This window comes from Typha latifolia, chromosome 3 (genome assembly GCF_019914945.1).
Source record: "Typha latifolia isolate L0001 chromosome 3, TyphaL0001v2, whole genome shotgun sequence".
Lineage (NCBI taxonomy): Eukaryota > Viridiplantae > Streptophyta > Magnoliopsida > Poales > Typhaceae > Typha > Typha latifolia.
In genome coordinates this window covers 2,569,401-2,588,970 of record NC_133088.1, presented here as the reverse complement: position 1 = coordinate 2,588,970, position 19,570 = coordinate 2,569,401, and the positions used below count along the sequence as shown (strand labels likewise).

Sequence of the window (19,570 nt, the reverse complement as noted above, 5' to 3'; positions counted from 1 at the left end):
ATCAAACGGGGCCCAAGGTGATAAGCATGGATTGTCATGCTATAACATATCAGCACAATGACATAAAGGGGGTCACACAGCACCTCTTCTCTCTCACCTCGTAGTAGTAGCGATCCGCAACTACAAAGGGCTCCTAGAGACGATTAATACTGGAGAACGACTAGAGAAGGTGTTTCTAGTCGATGGAGAGGTGGTGGAGATAATGGCAAAGAGGATCAAGAAGATTTCTTAAGACAGTAGTGACAAAAACCATCCCTCTTAACTCTCTCCTCTATTTTTTCTCATCTTAGATAGCCCATGGATCATTTATTTTTGTGGCGCGGTCAGTAAGTATCGTGATGCATGCTCCGGATCCGCTTGATAATTCTTCTTACTTTCATTTTAATATATAAATATTAAAAATTAAAAAATTCATGTATTTTGAAGATAGATATGTATCAATATGAAATTTAGAAGGACATAAACACAGATAAAGAAAACTTGAGAGAGGACTGACTATACCTGTGGAGGCATTTGCATAATAAAAAATATTTTAAATTTAAATTAGTAAAAATAGGCCTTTGTGTGCAGTGCATCTCTTGTGTAGATTATAACCATTTTATTATATATATATATATAGTATAAAAAATGTACGTATTCAGTTTAAGAGCCAAATCTTATTATTACTAAACTTTAATGATTTTTTTTCTTCTGTAAATAACTCTATCCTTATAATATATATATATATATATATATATATATATATATATATATAATTAATGAAGGGTATTGTGTAAAAGATAATAGTATTGTTATAAAAGTCATCCTGACGCCAAACGGAACGTACAAGAGATGGAGATAGCCTTATTCTCCCCTGCGTCTCCAATGGCGTCTTCCTGGCTTCCTTCGAAACCCTACTCCTCTCTCTCCTCCCGCAGCTCCCTCTTCATCACGAATGGTGGCGTGCCCCTTCCTTCTAAGCGAAGCCTCCGCGTCGTCTCCGTGAGGCGGCGGAGCTCCGGCGGACTCGGTTGTCGGTGCCTCTTCGGCCTCGGCGTCCCCGAGCTCGTCGTCATCGCCGGCGTCGCCGCTCTCCTCTTCGGTCCCAAGAAACTCCCCGATATCGGCCGAGGCATCGGAAAGACCGTGAAGAGCTTTCAGCAGGTTCTCTAAATTGATGCAACTTTGATATCTATCCATTTTCTGAATTTTTGTTACTTATTCACACTAGGGTTTTAGTTTCCATAAAAATTTCTTCAAGACAACTCTATGATCTCCACTGAAGCATTTATACCTAGAAATTGGAAAAAATTTGATGAAAATTTAGAGTAGTCCTAAGGTGGAACTAGATAAATAGCATATGGATCAACATTAATCAGCTTTAGGGTAGTGGAAGCTGTGGTTTTCAGTGGAAGTAAAAGCATGGATTAAAATGAGTAACTAGCAATTGGACACTGATTTGCCATGAGGGAGCTGTTGGGCCTCATAGTGAATAGGAACCCTATAGAATAATAGAAATTCCCTACTTTAAAGCCAGAGAAGAGCAGGAAGACGAAGAAGAATGGATAGTTCAGCTGAATTCTGTAGCAATTGCTCAAATTAAATCAGCAAAAGCTCTTTTTTTGGTATTGGTGTTCCTACTACTTCCCATTCTTATGAGATAGTTGCATTTTTGTGTAAAAGGTCTGCTATTTGCTTTGGTATGGATGATCTCTGCGAATTGGTTAGATTGGGAATCTATCTACATTCCATTAGGGCTTCTTTTTTTTTTCACTAATTTGTGTTTGGACGGGAATTGAGTAACTTTCAGCAAGTCTTGTTTGCGCTCTGAATTTCATTTCATTTCATTGCTTGATTCCAATAGGGCTTTCTTTGGTCTTATTTGATAGCGGCGCATTCTGAAATTCTGTGCATGTGTGCATCTTTCAATTTGTAGAACTTTTATTGACAATATTTAAATTTCAGCAAGACTTGTCTGTGTGCTGAATTTCATTTCATCGCTTGATTACAGTAGGGTTTTTTCGTCTTATCTGATAGCGGCGCATTGTTTCTGTGCATACGTGCATCTTTCACTTTTTAGAACTTTTATGTCAATATTCTAGTATATATTAGGCTTCAGATGTTTTTCAGAAATTGTTCCTGCATGTGTCCTTCATTGTGGCTCATACTCTGTAGACAAATCCCTGGGGGTTTTGAACCTTCTATTTCTGTTGGCCAAAGTATTTCTCCAAACTCTCAATTTTCTTTGTTGGAAAACCAGCAATCATTGGTTTTTAGGATCACCCTCATATCAACCTCTCACCCGTTCATGGTTGCTTACACCTGTCTCATATATTGATATAAGTGATTTATTTGGAGAATCTGTGGATATTAGGAGTTGCAACAAACCTTTATACCTTACCAGGATGTAATTTATCAATCCCAAAAATCCTCCCTGATTGGCTATCTTGTACATAGCTGAAGTGCATCCAAATAAATTGGATATGTATTGTGTTCCCAATTGCTTATCCTTTCAGATCAGATTGCATCTGAACCCAACTAGTGGGAACCCATATTAAGTCCCAGCTATCATGTTGAAGAGTATGTTTTTTTTTACTCTTAAGCTGTTTAATCACAAATTGTATTTGATTTTGCATCATGTACATATGCAATAGTAAATCCTAACCTTTTTTTTTCTTCACGCTGCCTTTATTAATTTTCTTCTCAGAATTTCTGATGTGTCTGCTGTATGAAGCTAAAGGATCCGTGCAACCCAAAATTGTGACGCTAAATGCTAAAGAGATATGATTGGCCATTGTGCTTTTCCAAGCCTGGTCAAATAGGAGGAAAGTCGATTTTCCACCTTTAGGATGTGTCTACACTTTGGTGCTCTTCCCATTTTTTTCCCTTTGTCGGTAGTGTTTGCCACGCCGTCTTACACCGTAGGATACTTTTTGGTAGAGGCTTCCGGATGATCCCTTTCTCGCAAATTCCATCCGACACAATTGCTTTATTTTCTGCCAAGTGAAGGCCATTGGTCTTCTTTAATTGTTGACTTGGAATGTGCAAATTGTAAAAATTGTTCCCAAGACCCAAGTAGTTAACAAGTGTTTTGACTCTATTCATATAGAAGTTTATCTGGCTGCAGTGGGTTTCATGTGGCTCTCTTTGAGTAATCTTTACAAGTTTTTAATCTTGAATTCTTAGTATCTTGCTTGTTCTGACCAGTGATGTTAAAATGTGCATACAGGCAGCTAAAGAGTTTGAAACAGAGTTGAAAAAGGATCCCGAAGTTGCTAGCCAACCCCCTCCATCAGAAAGTTTGAAAGCAGTTACCGGTGAAGATGAGAAAAAGGAACTCGAAGCATCTGCTTCCAAAGAAAGACTGTGAGGAGAGAGCCAAGCTGCCTGTTTCCAGATGATACATTTAGATTCAATATTGTATCAGTAGGAGGGCTAAGTTCTTCCCTTTCCTCGCACTGCAGACACTGAGAATTGCTTTGATAAAAAACTCTCAACCTTTTGAGAGTGTTGGTGCATTATTCAAACATATTAGAAGATTAATTATGTATAGAGGTTATCTCCCTGTAGATGATTATTATCTACTTAACACTCAAACCCTTCCAAGTGAAACTCTCCGTTCAAATTTATGATAATTTGGGTTACATGGATCCATTTAGGATCTAAACCAGATTGTTACTACTATTTTGATTTGAATACATCAAAACCGTGAACTAAGAAAAGCCTTTGATACAGGTGGACTAAGAACAAAAGCCTCTCGGTCATAGCTTAATCATAGTTAAACATTTCATTTGCATGAAATCAGAAGTATAGCACACGGTGGAAATTACCATCCAAATTATTGACCTCCACAGACGATAATTTTCCACAAGAAAATAGTGCAAGTAAACAGATGGATGGCCATTGATATCCAAGATCGAAGGGGGAACAAAAAAATCCTTAGATTGAATGCAGTAGAACATCAAAGGGCTTCTGGAGTTTGATGCTGGATAATATCCAAGCTTTATATCATTGATCATATAGCTCAGATTGAGACTCAGCAGGCATCGAGGTCCCTGCATGGTGGAGGTTTTGGCTCCCCAAGCAAGGTGGTGTTTCCTCCAGCAGGCCCACCCCTGATACGGTTAGGGTTTTGCGTGCCGACCTGCAAGAAAAAAAAATCTCAATGCAGAAACTTGAAATCACTGAGCAAATATTAGTAACTAGTTAGTTTTAATAAACTTACGGGTGGAGCTTCTCCTCTTTTCAACATCTCAACAATCTCAATAACTCGTTTGGGAGTCACATCTTCCTAAAAAAGAAGATAAACAAAAGATTGTAAGAAAAAAGCAAGGTTTGCAAAGACCATACCCTAGTTCACCTGTATCACATGGTATCTGTCATTCAGCACCATTAGCAGAGAAATAGTAAATGAGTCTGATCTCCTAGTTTTTTGGGGCCACACTAAGTAGTGTTTTCGCCATCCAGCTCTAAGTAGAGCTGTCACTCGTCCTTCTTATTTAAAATGTAACCATATAATTCAATGTCTGTTCTTCAATACATGCACCGATTTAATTTTCCTCTCCAAAAAGTGTAATTTTGAGAATTTCACAATAAACAATGTATTATGATTTTCCTGTACATAACCAACCCAAGCACCTCACATTTTGAGTTCCAAATTTTCTCTGATAGTGAAACTTTACTTGTCTATCTTATAATCCTGAACTCACCTTTGACATTCAAAGACATGTGCATGCCCCACACGGACGCTTATAAAAACATACACAAACCAAGACAGATTCATGACAAGCCTCATATTGTTGGGAAAGAGCAGGATTACGATGATTTAAATAAATTGACCTCTACAGTTGGTAACCTGAATACATAATACATTTTGTCATCTAGCGCCCTTCTTCAAATGGCCAACAAAGTACAAAACAATTACCAAGAAAATTTGGTAGCCAGTCTCAGATTTCTTGAGCATTAGCAAAATGTGGCAACAGAATGAAAGCAAAGCATCACCGAATATAAACTTGAAATGATTCTTAGCATGTATCATTGAGTGCATGCAAATTTTCTTTAACATGATAAATGTTTACTAATAACTGGTCATATACTATGTGAAATATGGAATCAGGTCAAAGAAACTCACATAATAATTGTATGTGTAACCTTCTGAACCTTTGGAATAGTCAGCTACAGTAATCATTGGAGCATTTACACAGCAACCCTGTGTGAGCCAATCATTTTATAAGACTACTATAATAACTTCAATGATACTGTTTCACAAATGAGTTGCAATTATAAGCTGCTAAAAGTTAAGAAGACAATTCAACAGATTATAGTGTATCTAGATGAGAGGGAATTGCATCGTAATAACTGACAATAACTAAGAATTGTTATATTTGTTTAGTGAGCATCTTCAGATTCATGACTGCAAGCAGTTCCAATATGTTCACATTTGTAACAGCAACTGAACTCAACTCCCAGGACATCTAGCAACAGTTCGAATCATTTCAACAATAATCAGTTTGATCTGTTTTAGAACTCTTACCATGCACTCCATTTCTCCAACAGAAAATAAGCCATCCTTTGTTACTTCTGCAATAGTACGAGGAGTTAACATTAGCTCCACAGAGGCTTAATCTCCAAAGCTTTAGAAATCAGAAAGATAATAACATGCATGCATGATGGGAGGTTAACAGTGTTGTCCATGAAATGCTAACCGTTGCGCTTAACTCCGAGGTGGTTTAGCAAGGCTTCTTCAATATCACGTGATCCACGTATCATACAGGGAGTTGTTCCACAAACTAAAAGATGGTACTTACCAACCTGCAAACATCATATAATACACACATTCACATACCGCACACGAGCAGGAACATGCACGGAAAGAGATAGTGACATGAAACTAATTAATATAATCACCTTAGCCCGATTGAACATGGTGTAAAACGTAGCAACTTCATATACACGGATGGGAGCAACTTCTATGACCTTAGCTACCTGAAGCACCACAAAATGACTAGGATTGATCATTTAGAATTAAGTAAAACCTTTTCATATCAGAAAAGGAAAAAAGAGAAGAATATTAAAAGGTATAATTTGATTTTAGTAGACCGTAAAACTCAACCATGTAGCAGTAAACCAAACCAATATCTAACATTATATCATATTTTCACTATGACAACAGAAGTTGTGTTATATGCCAACTTTTCTTTTCCTGAAAATTATGCGTAGGCAATGTCTCCAAAAATTATTGTCATATTATGCATCCGGCATCCTCAAAAAATTGTTGTCATATGAAGCATCTAGTACCCTCTCCCTAAGTGAACTTACAATATCACATAAATATGGCTGAAACAATAGTGAAATTCTTTAAATCAGCTTAACCAACCATAACATTCTTTAAGCAATATTAATTCGTCTCAAATGGTTATGGATTTTTTTTAAAAATTTCACAGTTACAAACAGTGACAAATATAGGCCTACAATAAAGTAATTGTCAAAAAACTTGTGACAGCTGAAGATGTCATAAAGCCGATATCAAGTCCAACAACTATGACATTAAATATATATATACACGACTTCACTTCCCTTTTGGAAATGACACATAGATTGAACCGGTAATTTCTTGAAATTAAAATTAAGTACAAAATTGATAATTCAATCCAACATACTGCATTCATTGCAGAAACTGGGAGCCATCCACCATGTTGTTGCTGTGCGAGATCCAGTAGTGGAATAACAGCAGACTGCTTGTAGTTGGAAGGATAGTGCGATAATATCTCCTTGACCTGAATTTACAGATGCTGAAACTCATTAGCCCGCACCAACAAAAGAGCTAAGGAAGTAAACGTTTGCTACTTCTCTACTTAAACAGGTAGCTGAAATTGGAACAAAAACTCCTGTATAACGGCAAAGGACTAAATGCAGCAAGCCATACGAGTTAATATGCATCCTGTATAGCGGTTCATTGAATGGTTTCTGACCTATCCAGCAGTACCTGATTGCTTTCAGAACAATTGCGGATTAAACTTTGCATTCATCCTTTTACAATGTAACATAAAGGGTTGGCCTCAAGGGCTTAGAGTCACAATCCCATCAACAGTATAATATAAAATGTAGATGGAGAATTGACCTATAGACATCACCCAGTATTAGGATGGGACAGGATATAGCTATATACTATATTGACATATTTTTTAACTGTGGACATCAGACGTTATTCATCTACCACTTTATTATCTACTTAATATACATGATCATATGATTCTATTGATGTAGGCCCTTTTTTTGGTTGAAAGATGGGAGGCAGTTATAAATTCTGATGCAAGTCCTTTTTTACGGGTCAGATATAATTTTTCAGATACAGATACATATATCGTATATCTGTTTACCTGCATACTGTTTGAATGATTTATAGTTTTTAATTTGTTTATTTAAATGATGAATATTGATATTGTTACTAATTATGTGTTATATATTATTGTAGAAATTAATTTTGCTAATTTTATATGTATTTGACATGTAAGAATTTTTTTTAAACTCTTAATATATTTTTGTTAATTTTCTCTAAATGAAAGGTCACAATTGGTTTAAAATTCGATTAATATCATTTAGGATCTAATTCTCTATTCAAAAATTATTCATATATGTTTATTTAGAATATGAATTTAAAATTTTCTATTCGCCTAATATCCGTATCCGGACTAAAAATATGAATCAGGATGCGAGTTGAGCACTATCTGATTCGTATCCAATTCGTTTTCACTCCTAGGGGGCAGTATAACTTCTGAGACTTTAATTTGAAAATATGAACAATAAGATAAGCAGAAAATGGAAATGAGGCCTTTTTAAGGAGGAAGACAAAAAGATAATATATACAAACCCAACATGAACCTTAGATAGATTGACACAATGAAAATTTAATTTTGTCTTACTTTGGCAAGACTAAACTAACAAAACATATGAATGAACAATGAGCTTGCAGATCCTGTTAACTTAATGCATGTTTTCCTTACTACATTCAAAGATAGGTTTACTTAATTGTATTCACACTAGCATTGTGGACATGTAATGCACTTGGGCCCACAAATAGCAGCCTTCTCCTGGAAGTAGAGATATAATTCATTCTGAATTGAGTTAAATGTCGAAATCTCTACTCAACTTATCCATATCGGAGAAAAGCATAAGCATATAGATCATAGAATCAAACTAATCACCTGATCCCACATATAATATTTTTATTTGCACCTGTTGCATCACAAATAGCATCGGTAATAGCAATTGCAACCCAATTTGGGCAATTCCACTAGCTATTGTGCGACATACCTTTTCTTTGTTGGCCTCGCTGAACTCCCATGGCATGTCCGGATTGTTATCCGGAGAATCTAAGTGCTGCGGAAACGAAAAACCCCAAACAAATTTACAAACTTGAGTCCAAATCCAAACCAAATCGAGAAAATTTACCAAGAGACCAAACGAATCAGAAGACTCACGTAGTTGAGGGCGGTCGATAAGGATCTGGAAGCGGTGGCGGAAGAGGAGGAAGCGATCTGGAAGAGGATATTAGTATAGGAATCACGAGTCGAAGCGGATAGAGATTTAGAGGGTAAAACAAATCGGAATTTGAGAATGGAAACGAAGGGGGATAGAGGACAAAAAAAAACACCTACCGAAGGCGATGCACCGAGAGCTGCGCGGATCTCGAGGAGGCGCTTCGCGGCGAGGCGGGCCACCGGAGCCAACATCGTGATCCGTGCACGGGGATCGGGTGGTCGTGGCGAGAGAGGAGTTCGGACTTGGCGGAAAGGGAAGACGGGGTTAGAGAAGAAGCTAAGCTTAGAGTATGAATGAGATGGATCCACTAGACCATTTAAGTGGCCCCTGGTAGGGAACCAATTACAATAAGCCACGTATATACACGTGGCTAGGGCTTCTACAGCGTCGATCGTATTAGTCCCACATCGGCAAGCGAGCAACATCGAGGGAATGAAGCGGGTATAAGAGGAGATGGGCACCTACCTAGATAAGCATACCTTTCTCGGCCTTTTGGCTAAGATCAAGTGTAGTATCTGTTCTTATCAGTTTAATATCTGATACGTGGGCCATCGGCCCACCATGATATTAAATTAATTTCTTTTGGGGGAGGGCCCACTCACAGTAGCTTGCTACTGGGGTCCTCGAGCGTCGCCCATGCGTTGCACTACTGCACGGGCCTGGCGCACCCCGACCAAACTTCAATTAAAATTTTTCTGAACATTATTGGAGTGGGAAGCTTGTATTGCTTCTTCTTACTCTAATTTAAATATTTGGATTTAAATATTTATTGAAAGTAATTATAAGTATCCAATTCAACTTAAACCTACGGATAGCATTTAACTCGATCTGAATTGGGGACTGTAACACAAATGGATGCGGATTCGGGTCTCTCATTGTTATCGGATCCTGGGCTGTTATCTGCCTAATGTTCTTTAATACTCTTCTTTTGCCCCCCTTGTGTAGTTATTTTTCCCGACTAATGGCGCTTCCAACGCTCTCCCACTTCCAAACCCCCTTCTTAAACCCTCGTCCCTCTCCTTCCCCCTCCCAAAACCCTAACCCCTTTTCCATCTCTTTCCTCTCCTCTGCTCGCAGTCATGTACCCCCAACCTCTCTTAGGTTCCGTTGCTCCCCTCCTCCATTCCCTATTCGCTGCTCGGCCGATAACTACGGCGACTACAACCAGGAACGCGTCCTCCACCCGAGACCCCAGGAGATCCAGTGGAGCAAGGAGCTCGCCAACTCCGTTCGTCTGATCGGAATCGTAGGGTCTCCCGTCCAAATCAAGCATCTCACTAGCGGCAAAACCCTAGCTTGGACCCGAATTGGCGTCTGGAAATCCTCAACTGAGACCAGTTGGTGAATGAAAATTTGATCTTTATGCGAGTTTGAGCACGCACTCTGGTGTTCGACAATGGGTTTCTGTTAATTTTTGTAGAATGTTATTGTGTGATAGGTTAGTTTTGCTGCAGGGTGAATTTAACATTTTGGGATGAGTTGGCCCATGTAGCTTTCCAGCACGTCGAGAAGGGTCAGCAAGTGTTCGTATCTGGGCGGCTTGTGTCGGATGTTGTCGAAGGGGATGATGAGAAGCAGACGGTCTATTACAAGGTGGCATCTTGTTTTTCTTTTAAATTTTTTTTAATTTGGTGTTTTATTTCAGTTCCATTTACTGTTTTGTGCTTTTAATCCGAATCGGCCTTTTGCTAGGTTGTTGTTCAGCAGCTGAATTTTGTCGAGAGGAGCTTTCCGCAGGTGTCATTGTATGAATCAGAAACTAATTCAGCGGCCTCTGGTATGTTCATTTATTCTACGATCTCTTACTATGTCTTGAAGAAAAGGCAAAACTTTACCTGCTTCATTGCAAAACTTAATTAAAGATACAATTACCCCAAAAGATGACAGTATATTTTTTGGCATATGACCTGTTAAACTTAATTGATTCATGCTTTTTAGGGGGTGTACTATGCTTTGTTACATTGTCTCAGAGCTACTGCTGGAAAATGTTCCTAATGTTAGGTCATAGATTTGGCATCAAATATGTGTCTCAATTACTGTCTCCCCTTCCTTTAAAGTGTCTATGATCTTTTTATTGGATCTTGACCCAATTTGTATTTGACTCTTTTTACCTTGCTTGCACATAAGAGGGACTGTTAAAGCATAATCTATCTATATACTTGATGAGTCAATCTTTTATATTAAAAATAGGAATCTTCAGACATAGCTTAAGCCTTAAGGTTAATCGAGTAATTAAAACTAAGCCTCTTAACTTCTAGGGATGAGAAGTTGGAAGGTTGAGCAAAATAGTATAGTTCACAGGCTCCACTTGGCATGTACAATCGATTGAGTCTTAGCTATTACAATCTGAAGTTAGAGTTCTTGAGGTCAGGTTGGCATGTGTATAAATTTGAGTTAAAATTAATAGGCTCTTAGGCTTGACTCCTTGGCCATTTGACCTAGTTGTAGATTGAAAATTGATGTTGGCAAATACCTTGCCTTTTAATCAAGTTTGGTTCATTTATCAGTGAAGTCTAAAAGGTAGATCATGTTCTTGGCTTAGCAGACAACCAAACCAAGATCAAGAGGAGTTCTATGAGTCGAGCCCATGCTTTTCTATGAGTAGCTCAGAAATTTTCAGCCCTCTTAGGTTGTGCCATTCTGAATATGCTTTTATATGACTTGGGTCACTCCTTTTATTTGATGATCACCCATTCTATACATGAGAGGGTTTTACGGGTGAAAGTTTTCCTCTTCCTACTAAGTCAATTGTCTTTGTTTACATGCCAAGGCTAAGAAATGGAGGAATTTAAAGCCTATTCCCTGGTTTTTCTCAATAGTTGAACCTTTGCTTGTGATGTAACTTAGAGAATTTTCCTCTGTTGTATTAAGTGTTTCTAGCTACTATTTCACTTACTTGATGGGGAATTAAATCTGGCTAGATCTGGTTGTTAAGCTCATCCCATGTTTGGGCTCAATGGCTCAACCTTTGGGTATGATTTAACTGACAAATTTCCATTGTGGTATGAAGTGTCTCTCGTTTGGCTTTCTCAATGAGAATAAAATCTGGTTATATTGGGTTGTGGTCCTTTGACAAACTATGATGGGCCAAAATATTGTTCCATAAAGAAGATGAATTGATGTTCTTTGATTGCTAATGTTAAATTGCTTATTGTTTGATTTGTGATATTGTAGGTGAAAAGCATGGGAACTTTGTCAGCAATTCTTCTGGTTCGACGGAAGAACTTTGGCAAGCTTTTTTCGCTAATCCAGTCGACTGGTGGGATAACAGGAAAAATAAGGTCCTACATTTCTCCTTTATCTTACAAGTTGCAAAGGTTTCCACTTGCATTCTTAGTTACTAATTAAATCGTCTAATTAGGATTCCTTCGTAATAGAATGCCACGTGTGCACTTTTCTCTGCCTTTTGCCGAGAATGTGATTTACCATGCTTATATCTGTGCTCGGCCATATAATATGTACATGTACAGAGCATGTACGGTGATACAATCAGATTAATACAGAAGTACATCTATAATCACATTTAGAAGCACAATTGCCAGGAAACACAGGTTGTCGTGGGCCCGTAGGTTTCTTCCCTAGATTTTCTCTGAATTTTCCTTTTTCTGTTTCTGTTTTTCCCTGCAAAATTGTTAGAAAATTTCTAAAGCATATGATAGAGTCCAAACATCAAAGGGACGGGCTTCCACTTCTATTAAAGAACTCTTCCTATCTTTTGATGGATGTTAAAGTTTAATTATTTGAATTGTCTACCTGACGAATATAAATAAGGTACCTCTCTCTCTCCGAGTGAAGAGAAAAATATATTAGGTACAGAAGCAGTGCTTTGGTCTGTAGAATCTTTGTTTACCATTTGTTTTAAATGAATATCTAACATTTACTTGATAAGTGAATACGTAATACACCTTTGCAGAGGAATCCAAAGTATCCAGATTTTAAGCATAAGCACACTGGTGAAGCTTTGTGGCTTGAGGGAAAGTACAATCCACCTTGGGTAAAGTCGCAATTGGCAATCTTGGACTCAAGAATGAGTACTCTGCAGGCTAATGAACCAAATCCTGCTGTCTCTTTTATGTATGCTGATGAGTTCACAACGTTCTAGCTGCTGCTCTCTGATCACACAGGATGTTAAATGTCAATTTTGTTTCTGGTTATCACAATACTGGCCAGTTTTGCTTAGAGATAATTAAATGTACCTCACCCAGGCTCCTCAAATGATCACTGGAGTCTGGAGGTTTATCAATCAGTCCTCGAGTTGTTTATGCTCTTTACAAAATGTCATTGTTCCAGGACAACTGTTCCTGTACTCTTAGATGAGTGTGTATCAGGAGTTCTTTAGTGATGAATTGAAAAAGTTGTTTGACTATTGTAATGGAAAGGGAATTTGAGCTCTGGAAATGCTGGTAAACTACTGCTTCAGATGCAAAATCGTGTACTTACAGGCTCTCCTTTTCTTTTGGCATTATTGATGTGCAGATCATCAGATAAGCGTTGCAGTCAGAGCCTCAGAATAAAATCTCCTCCTTTGCATCACAATCTTGTTTTACTTCTACAGTATACCTTGGACAACAGGCATGTGTAATGTTCTTCTCATGTCTGTTTTTACCGACCATGCTTTCCTTGATCAGAATCTACCATCTTTTACATATGGTTTTAAAACATATATTTCACTCTATTCTTTCCTAATCATTGCATATATCAGCATATGCTTGTTCTATCACCTCTTTCTATTCGATCTCATCTACTCCTTGTCCAACTCGATGTTGGTTTAGGTGTGAACACAAAAAGCAATTGGAGTGGTTTCAACTTTCAAAGACCATCTATAATTTAGTTGGTGCATTTAATTTGTCTTTGGATACTCCTTTCTTCCTATCTGTCATTCATGTGCATCACATGTATACTGTCTGAGCTTTTGGACATATCTAATGGAATATGGGCTACCTAATTGGACATTGTCTGCCTTCAATAAGAAATTCTTGCAGCCAGAACAGTAGAATTTGCTCCTATCTCTTTTATTCTAGAACCAAAGATCAAATGGAAGAACATGGTTGTCTTCTTGCCTCTCACATATCATATATTAATTGATTTTTTTTAATAGAAAAGGAAGATTAGTTTGTAGTTTGGATGAGTAGATATCTTGGATCTCATCATTGCATACCATCTAATATATTTTTATGGCACTAGAGAAGAGATATTGTGTTATAGTTGAAAGAAAAAAAAAAAAATCTCCTCTTGCTTTAGTTTGAGGTGCAAAGTTGATAGGATAAACAATGGGAAAATCTAACCATACATTTGATTTGAACTTTCTTAGATAAAAATATTCTCCTCTACACATAACAAATAGTTTAAACTTGTAGATCTGTACAATTTGCATGCAAAACTTTGTCTCCATCTTTCTCTATGCAGTTTTAACAGGGGATGGATAACATCCAAAAGGCTTATGCAACCAGCAAACCACTTGATTCGCAACTCTTTTTCTTTTCCTTCCTTTATGCTTTCGTTGGCCCAGTTGAGAGATGCAATTCCTACTTTCTCTTTTCATCAGTAATATTCTTCTGTACTTGGAGAATCCAAGCAAAGAAAAAGGAGTCAACTTCTCATGACAAATTCAAGGGTTTGATCCTAACCCTCTTGCTTCAGATCCTCTCATTATCCTCAGCCTCTTGCATGAGTTGATGAACATTCTGCAAAAATTAAAAACAAGATGAACAGATTCCTATCAGCTCATTGAGATCAAAAGGTTTCAAAATAAAAAATAAATTTTTTTTTTGTCATAAGTATTTTAATTACTTACCCCCATGGTACATCTCCAACCAACATCAAATCTCCATCCTTGTCTTCATAAGTGATTGCAAACTCTGAAGCAGGGCATCCATCCATCCCAGAGAAGCACATGAACATGCCATCTAATCCCTCTCTAAGCTCCTTGTAACCCTTGTAGACCTTGAGATCAATCTTCCTCAAATAAGGGGCACCATCCATGCTAACTTTGACGTACATCCCAGCAGCCTCTTCTGCCTTCTTTGCCTGGAAGCTGTTCTTCCTGTAAGACCTAATTGGTGGCCATCCAACAACTTGTGCTCTGCCATGTTTAAACACATTCATATCATCAATAAAAACTCAAAAAAGAATTTAACTATGTGACATAGTAGTTCATAACTTCATATCCTAGCATGAGACTTACTTGGCCACAGGTGCATCATTCATAGTCTCCGACGACCCGGTCGTGGCCCGAGACTCGCCGTTACTCTCCGGTAGGGCACGCTTGTTACTCCTCGAGGCAAGGAGCGTCGGTTTCTCCGGTGCGTCGGTGCCGGGCAATCCGAGCCTTAGCTCGGTCGCCTTCAAGTTATCGACGTCGTTAACGTAGCTCGATGGGCCTTCCATTTTCCTCGATATCGTCGGCTTTTCGATGAGGCGGAGTATTTTCCGGCCAAAGTTGGCTGTGGAATGTGAAGGTGCTGAGAGAGAAGAAGGTAATTAGGGTTGTAGTGGTTGATGGAGAGAGTCCCCTAGCTAGCTGCGTTGCTTCCTTATATAAGCAACTACATGGAAGAATACCTGCTAGGGTACTTGGCAGCAGGCGATTGGCTGCTACATAAACTGCCAACTAGACGAACGCAGGTAGATTCCCTACGCCCGGGGGCTGCAGGGGATCCAAGACAGAGTAGGGGAGCAGTGCCAAGTTGACAACTAGGTTTGGTCGTTAGGGCGAGGGAGCAAAGCCATGCGACTCTTGCCGGTCTATTCCGGGACAGGATCGACCGGCCGACCGGTCCGGTTCAGCCAGTGGAGGGAGATTCCTTAGAGAGAGAGAGAGAGGGGGTTCATTTCAAGAAAAGCCCATTTGGGTGGGCCCATGGGCCCCACCATGGCCATGCATGTGATGATGTGGGATCCAACGCGTTAATGCATTGGTGAGGAGCACATGTCAATGTTTAGGTGATGGTCGGAGGTTAGTTTAATAAATGAGTTCTTGTTTGATGGTATTAGTAAAAAGTTACATAATCCGACTCTTGACTCTTGGTAATCTAAGGAGGAATTGACCATCATCCCTCGTCCCTCATAGATCCCATCATGCATCATATATGCACATATCATGTTTCACCAATGACATCTACTTGATGGTCTTCTATGAATATATTCCAAGTGGTGTGTATTAATAAGAAGGCATCATTGTATATCATATTCTAATTAATTACTAATCATTGCCAAGTTCGATGCAATTTACAAGTGGTTAATTCATTATATATATAAGTACTGAATACTCTTAAAATATATAAGTATCTATATATAAGTTGGATGTGGAATTAATTAATATACCTTGGATTACTGAACTCAAAAGTTTGATGACATCCATGCTGATACACCGAACTAATCCAACATATGATTATAGAAGATATATATATATATATATATAATATCCTCGTCTTTGACTAATAAATAAGAGTTCTACTAACCCTGTCAACCGATTACTAGACACATCTAGTTGTCTAAGATGACAATATAAAAGAAAAAGAAAAGATCATAGGAATAATCTATCTTCCTTGGTTGTACTTAAGCTTCTTCTCTTAATTAATTAAGTAATCTTTTTCTTGTTCTTTGAAACAAGTTGAAAATTTACCACACATGGAGCATCTTGATTAATTTTATTATCTTTTCTTCTTCTTTTTTGAGATGGGAAATTCTAATTACACCACAATATCGCCTGTGAATTAATGAATCAGAATGGAGAAAGCAACACGTTATTCCATGTCGACTGTGGGTCCTTAAAATCATGTATGTAAAAGCCATGCATGCATGCATGCACCAAAACGAAAGAACTCGATGCAAGCAAACCAATCTTCCAGCTCATTTGAGAGAGACACAATGGACCAATAATTAAGCATACTTTGATTCTCTTCTTTTACTTCCTAATACCATTCACTCACAAATTAAGCTTAGGCCATGATCACTGGTTAAGTATCTCACTAATCGTAGAACATACATGCAGCAACATGCATGCACGTACACGTGAACTGTATAATAAAACCCTAGGCTGCTCGAAAACTGACGTACCGCACGAGTGGCATGCGATCGACGACTGAGTAGCCCTAAATGAGTCGATGCAATGGCGATATCGCTGTCTTCACTGCCATTATTTATGTCCATGGGACCTCAAGGAAATGAAAACACCGGCCTACTCACTGCTGAACTGGGGATGAGGGATGGGGAACAAATTTGTTTATTTATCTCCATTGTGTGGTAGTGAGTCTGTTCGTGCATGTTATTAGTATCTCATTCATTACTTCAGATAAGATGCAGAAAGAGACAGTGCTCAATTCTTAGCCTTATTGTTACGTCTTTGTACGTGCCTTCATTTGCAACTTCCAACTTTTAAAGCATGCATGAAGCTTGCAAATTGCACGAAAGGTATATATATATAGATGTTAATTCATACTCTTTCTTGCTTATTCTCAACTCCTTAGAATGTTTTTGAGATAACATAATAAATGTCATAATTTTAACACTCCCCCTTGTATGCATCTTCTATACATTGCATGTAAATAGATAAAAAATAATAGAGTAAGCAACCCTCCACACAGCACAAGAATAGATAACATAAAATATAGAATAAATGAGACTTAATGAGATTTAAGACTCTATGCATATGATTAGTATTTTTATCAATTGCCTGCTCTCATTGTAGAGAGGGTGGTGAGTAGTTTTCTTTAGTGAACCAGATGTAGAAAAAAATCTCTGCCTTCCCTCGAAATTAACTAAAAAGTGAAAAAGATTTGAGCTAATTAAACTCCACATCATGCTACCAAACCAAGCTTTTGGAGTAAATTAAGCTTAAGATACTCATGCTACATATATATATATCAGTGGAATCCTCCAATTAATATTTTTTTTTTCTTTCTATTGACTCATTACTTAGGAGTACATCATGTCACCATGTATGTCACACAAACATAAACATCGCATCTTTGCTCATACAATGATCATATCAAGACAAAGAAGATAACTAACAATGAGTGATTAATTTGGAAAGACTGCTCCTTAACCATGGGTCATGTCATGTTCATGTAGCATCATGTCAACATGCACGAGTGCTGTCCTTGGAGTTATGCACATCCTACTGTGTTACTGGTGGGTCTCTCAAACATGTGAGGTTGTGAGGGACCCCAAATTGTTTGGATTGCAAGAGAAGACAATGATAGCTAATTTTTACTCAGAAACTTAGGTTATTCATTAGGTATCAAACTAATTAACAGTAGGTATAAAACTATACTCTAATACTAAATTAGATTAATTATCTAACACGTTATGCACCTATAATGTGTAAGAATTATAAATATTATTAATTTGATATCTAAGGAGATTAAGATTTTAAGTCAACGGATTGACTAATAGATATAAGATTTTTTTTTTTTTTTGTAGATAGAGATGAAAAGAGTCACTTTTGGTGCATTATTGAGCATGCATAGCTTAAACTGGACACAAATAATGCCGATGTCTATCCATGAATGCGTCCACGTACGTGTGCACGTAAATATCCACATCTATGACCCCGTACGTGCACATGCTCTTGCCCCTAAGCTTTGCCAACTCATGCACGTGTGACGTGTCAAATGTGATAGGTCTAGTGTTGGTAGGAAGGAGGAGCAGTCATTTGGTTTGATGGAGAGAGATAGAGAGAGATGCCTCATTTTATAGCTAGCCCAATCAATTGGGAACGTCAGTACTCCAAAATTAAGAAGGGAAAAAAGAGAGAGGATATTTTACTTAAAAGGGAGGTAAAAGTTGACTGGTAACTTTGATTTTTAAATGGATTTGGGTTTAGTTTAACTAATTTTTGATTTATTAATAATCAAATTATATTCGGATTTATACGGTTAACTCAATATTTGACCTAATTTAGCTCTTTCAATTATACAACTTGACCGAATTATATATAATATTATATATAAGTTTTACCTCCATCTCAATTTCTCAATCACTAACTTAGTTGTTTTCTCTTCTTCTCGGATCTCCTTTATCGGCCACCTCTCCATTTTCTCCGGATCTACTTTATATAATCGAATGATAAATATTTATATAATCCGGTGTTTTTTAATCAATTTTTTTATTATCGAGAAAAAAAAATATAAGATGTGTAATGATATCATTTCAACAAAAATAAAATAAAAAACGAGTGCAATTTTTGCTTTTAAGCTTCATTAATATTCCATTTATGTCACCTACCATATCCTTCCCCCAAATTGATCCCATCTCTTGCCCTACCCCCAACAAATCCATATAAAAGCAGAGACCAATGCCTCCCAATTGCAAATTGGCAAGAAGAGATCAGCATTATTGTGGAAATCTCTTGAGATCCTGTCTTGAATGAAAGAAAGAAAGAAAGAAAGAAAGAATGGAAAACTTGGACCAGCCCAAATACTTTGACGAGGAGTTGTGATGCCAAACATATGAACAAGAATTAGGAGGCATCTATTGACTTATTAATTCATAGTAGGAGGATATATATACCATATAGAGTCCTTTGATCAAATCTCACACAGCTATGCAACTTTAAAGCTAGCTACATTCTGGTACATTTTGGCATCAGAGACTTCAAGAGCATGAGTCCATGTGGTTGACTTTTTGCACCCTAGATAATTGAAGTAGGACTTATCATTTATTGTTTAACTAAGAGGTGAATATAAATTTATATAAATACAAGTTTTATATTTTTCAGACATAGATAAATATGACAAGATTTGAACTCGGGACATCTGATTTTGACACCATATTGACTCACTAACTAATTTAAAAAATAAAGCTATTAAAAACAATATTTTTTTATATTTTATAAACTACTATGTATATAATTTCATAGGAGTTAAATAGAAAACAACCTTCACATTTCATGGCCCCAAATTTTTAATTTCTGGATATTTCTTATCAAACCAAGACCACTTATTTGGTGGACTAATACGTGTAGCCCCAAAAGATATGGAATACCAATCCCAAATCAATATATATTTCTTGTGCTACTAAGGGTAGCAATCCTATAGTTTAAACTAAT

At 37.5% G+C, this 19,570-nt stretch overlaps 4 protein-coding genes and 1 non-coding gene across 5 annotated transcripts; 3 read left to right on the top strand and 2 right to left on the bottom strand.

Annotated features, from left to right (window-relative positions):
• Positions 1–796: 796 nt before the first annotated feature.
• Positions 797–3,646, top strand: LOC140783836 (sec-independent protein translocase protein TATA, chloroplastic-like). The gene is made up of 2 exons (XM_073130915.1): positions 797–1,143; positions 3,209–3,646. The coding sequence occupies exons 1-2, from the start codon at positions 832–834 to the stop codon at positions 3,347–3,349; spliced, it is 453 nt and encodes a 150-aa protein (XP_072987016.1). The 5' UTR covers positions 797–831; the 3' UTR covers positions 3,350–3,646.
• A 97-nt stretch (positions 3,647–3,743) lies between these two features.
• On the bottom strand, positions 3,744–8,972 carry LOC140783835 (NADH dehydrogenase [ubiquinone] flavoprotein 2, mitochondrial). Its single transcript, XM_073130914.1, has 10 exons — positions 8,637–8,972; positions 8,460–8,516; positions 8,293–8,358; positions 6,639–6,755; positions 5,887–5,964; positions 5,685–5,790; positions 5,513–5,559; positions 5,111–5,188; positions 4,205–4,270; positions 3,744–4,123 (listed from the first exon to the last, which is right to left on the bottom strand). The coding sequence occupies exons 1-10, from the start codon at positions 8,943–8,945 to the stop codon at positions 4,016–4,018; spliced, it is 1,032 nt and encodes a 343-aa protein (XP_072987015.1). The 5' UTR covers positions 8,946–8,972; the 3' UTR covers positions 3,744–4,015.
• Positions 8,973–8,995: 23 nt separating this feature from the next.
• LOC140785373 (U2 spliceosomal RNA) lies at positions 8,996–9,193 on the top strand. The gene has a single exon (XR_012108430.1). It is a non-coding gene; the product is annotated as a U2 spliceosomal RNA (small nuclear RNA).
• Positions 9,194–9,335: 142 nt separating this feature from the next.
• LOC140784418 (protein OSB1, mitochondrial-like) lies at positions 9,336–12,918 on the top strand. The gene is made up of 5 exons (XM_073131820.1): positions 9,336–9,861; positions 9,975–10,113; positions 10,213–10,297; positions 11,695–11,801; positions 12,434–12,918. The coding sequence occupies exons 1-5, from the start codon at positions 9,428–9,430 to the stop codon at positions 12,620–12,622; spliced, it is 954 nt and encodes a 317-aa protein (XP_072987921.1). The 5' UTR covers positions 9,336–9,427; the 3' UTR covers positions 12,623–12,918.
• Positions 12,919–13,791: 873 nt separating this feature from the next.
• LOC140784417 (auxin-induced protein 22D-like) lies at positions 13,792–15,039 on the bottom strand. Its single transcript, XM_073131818.1, has 3 exons — positions 14,705–15,039; positions 14,315–14,602; positions 13,792–14,204 (listed from the first exon to the last, which is right to left on the bottom strand). Exons 1-3 carry the CDS (start codon positions 14,905–14,907, stop codon positions 14,129–14,131), a joined length of 567 nt encoding a protein of 188 aa, XP_072987919.1. The 5' UTR covers positions 14,908–15,039; the 3' UTR covers positions 13,792–14,128.
• Between the last annotated feature and the right edge of the window lie 4,531 nt (positions 15,040–19,570).

Coding starts and splice junctions, on each gene's coding strand:
- LOC140783836 (XM_073130915.1), top strand. CDS start 832: ATGGAGATAGCCTTATTCTCCCCTGCGTCTCCAATGGCGTCTTCCTGG. Junction 1,144..3,208: donor CCGTGAAGAGCTTTCAGCAG/GTTCTCTAAATT, acceptor ATGTGCATACAG/GCAGCTAAAGAGTTTGAAAC.
- LOC140783835 (XM_073130914.1), bottom strand. CDS start 8,945: ATGTTGCTCGCTTGCCGATGTGGGACTAATACGATCGACGCTGTAGAA. Junction 8,517..8,636: donor CTCTCGGTGCATCGCCTTCG/GTAGGTGTTTTT, acceptor ATCCTCTTCCAG/ATCGCTTCCTCCTCTTCCGC. Junction 6,756..8,292: donor GCGAGGCCAACAAAGAAAAG/GTATGTCGCACA, acceptor CTGTAAATTCAG/GTCAAGGAGATATTATCGCA.
- LOC140784418 (XM_073131820.1), top strand. CDS start 9,428: ATGTTCTTTAATACTCTTCTTTTGCCCCCCTTGTGTAGTTATTTTTCC. Junction 10,298..11,694: donor AACTAATTCAGCGGCCTCTG/GTATGTTCATTT, acceptor GTGATATTGTAG/GTGAAAAGCATGGGAACTTT. Junction 11,802..12,433: donor GGGATAACAGGAAAAATAAG/GTCCTACATTTC, acceptor ACACCTTTGCAG/AGGAATCCAAAGTATCCAGA.
- LOC140784417 (XM_073131818.1), bottom strand. CDS start 14,907: ATGGAAGGCCCATCGAGCTACGTTAACGACGTCGATAACTTGAAGGCG. Junction 14,603..14,704: donor AATGATGCACCTGTGGCCAA/GTAAGTCTCATG, acceptor TAAACATGGCAG/AGCACAAGTTGTTGGATGGC. Junction 14,205..14,314: donor GTTGGAGATGTACCATGGGG/GTAAGTAATTAA, acceptor TAATTTTTGCAG/AATGTTCATCAACTCATGCA.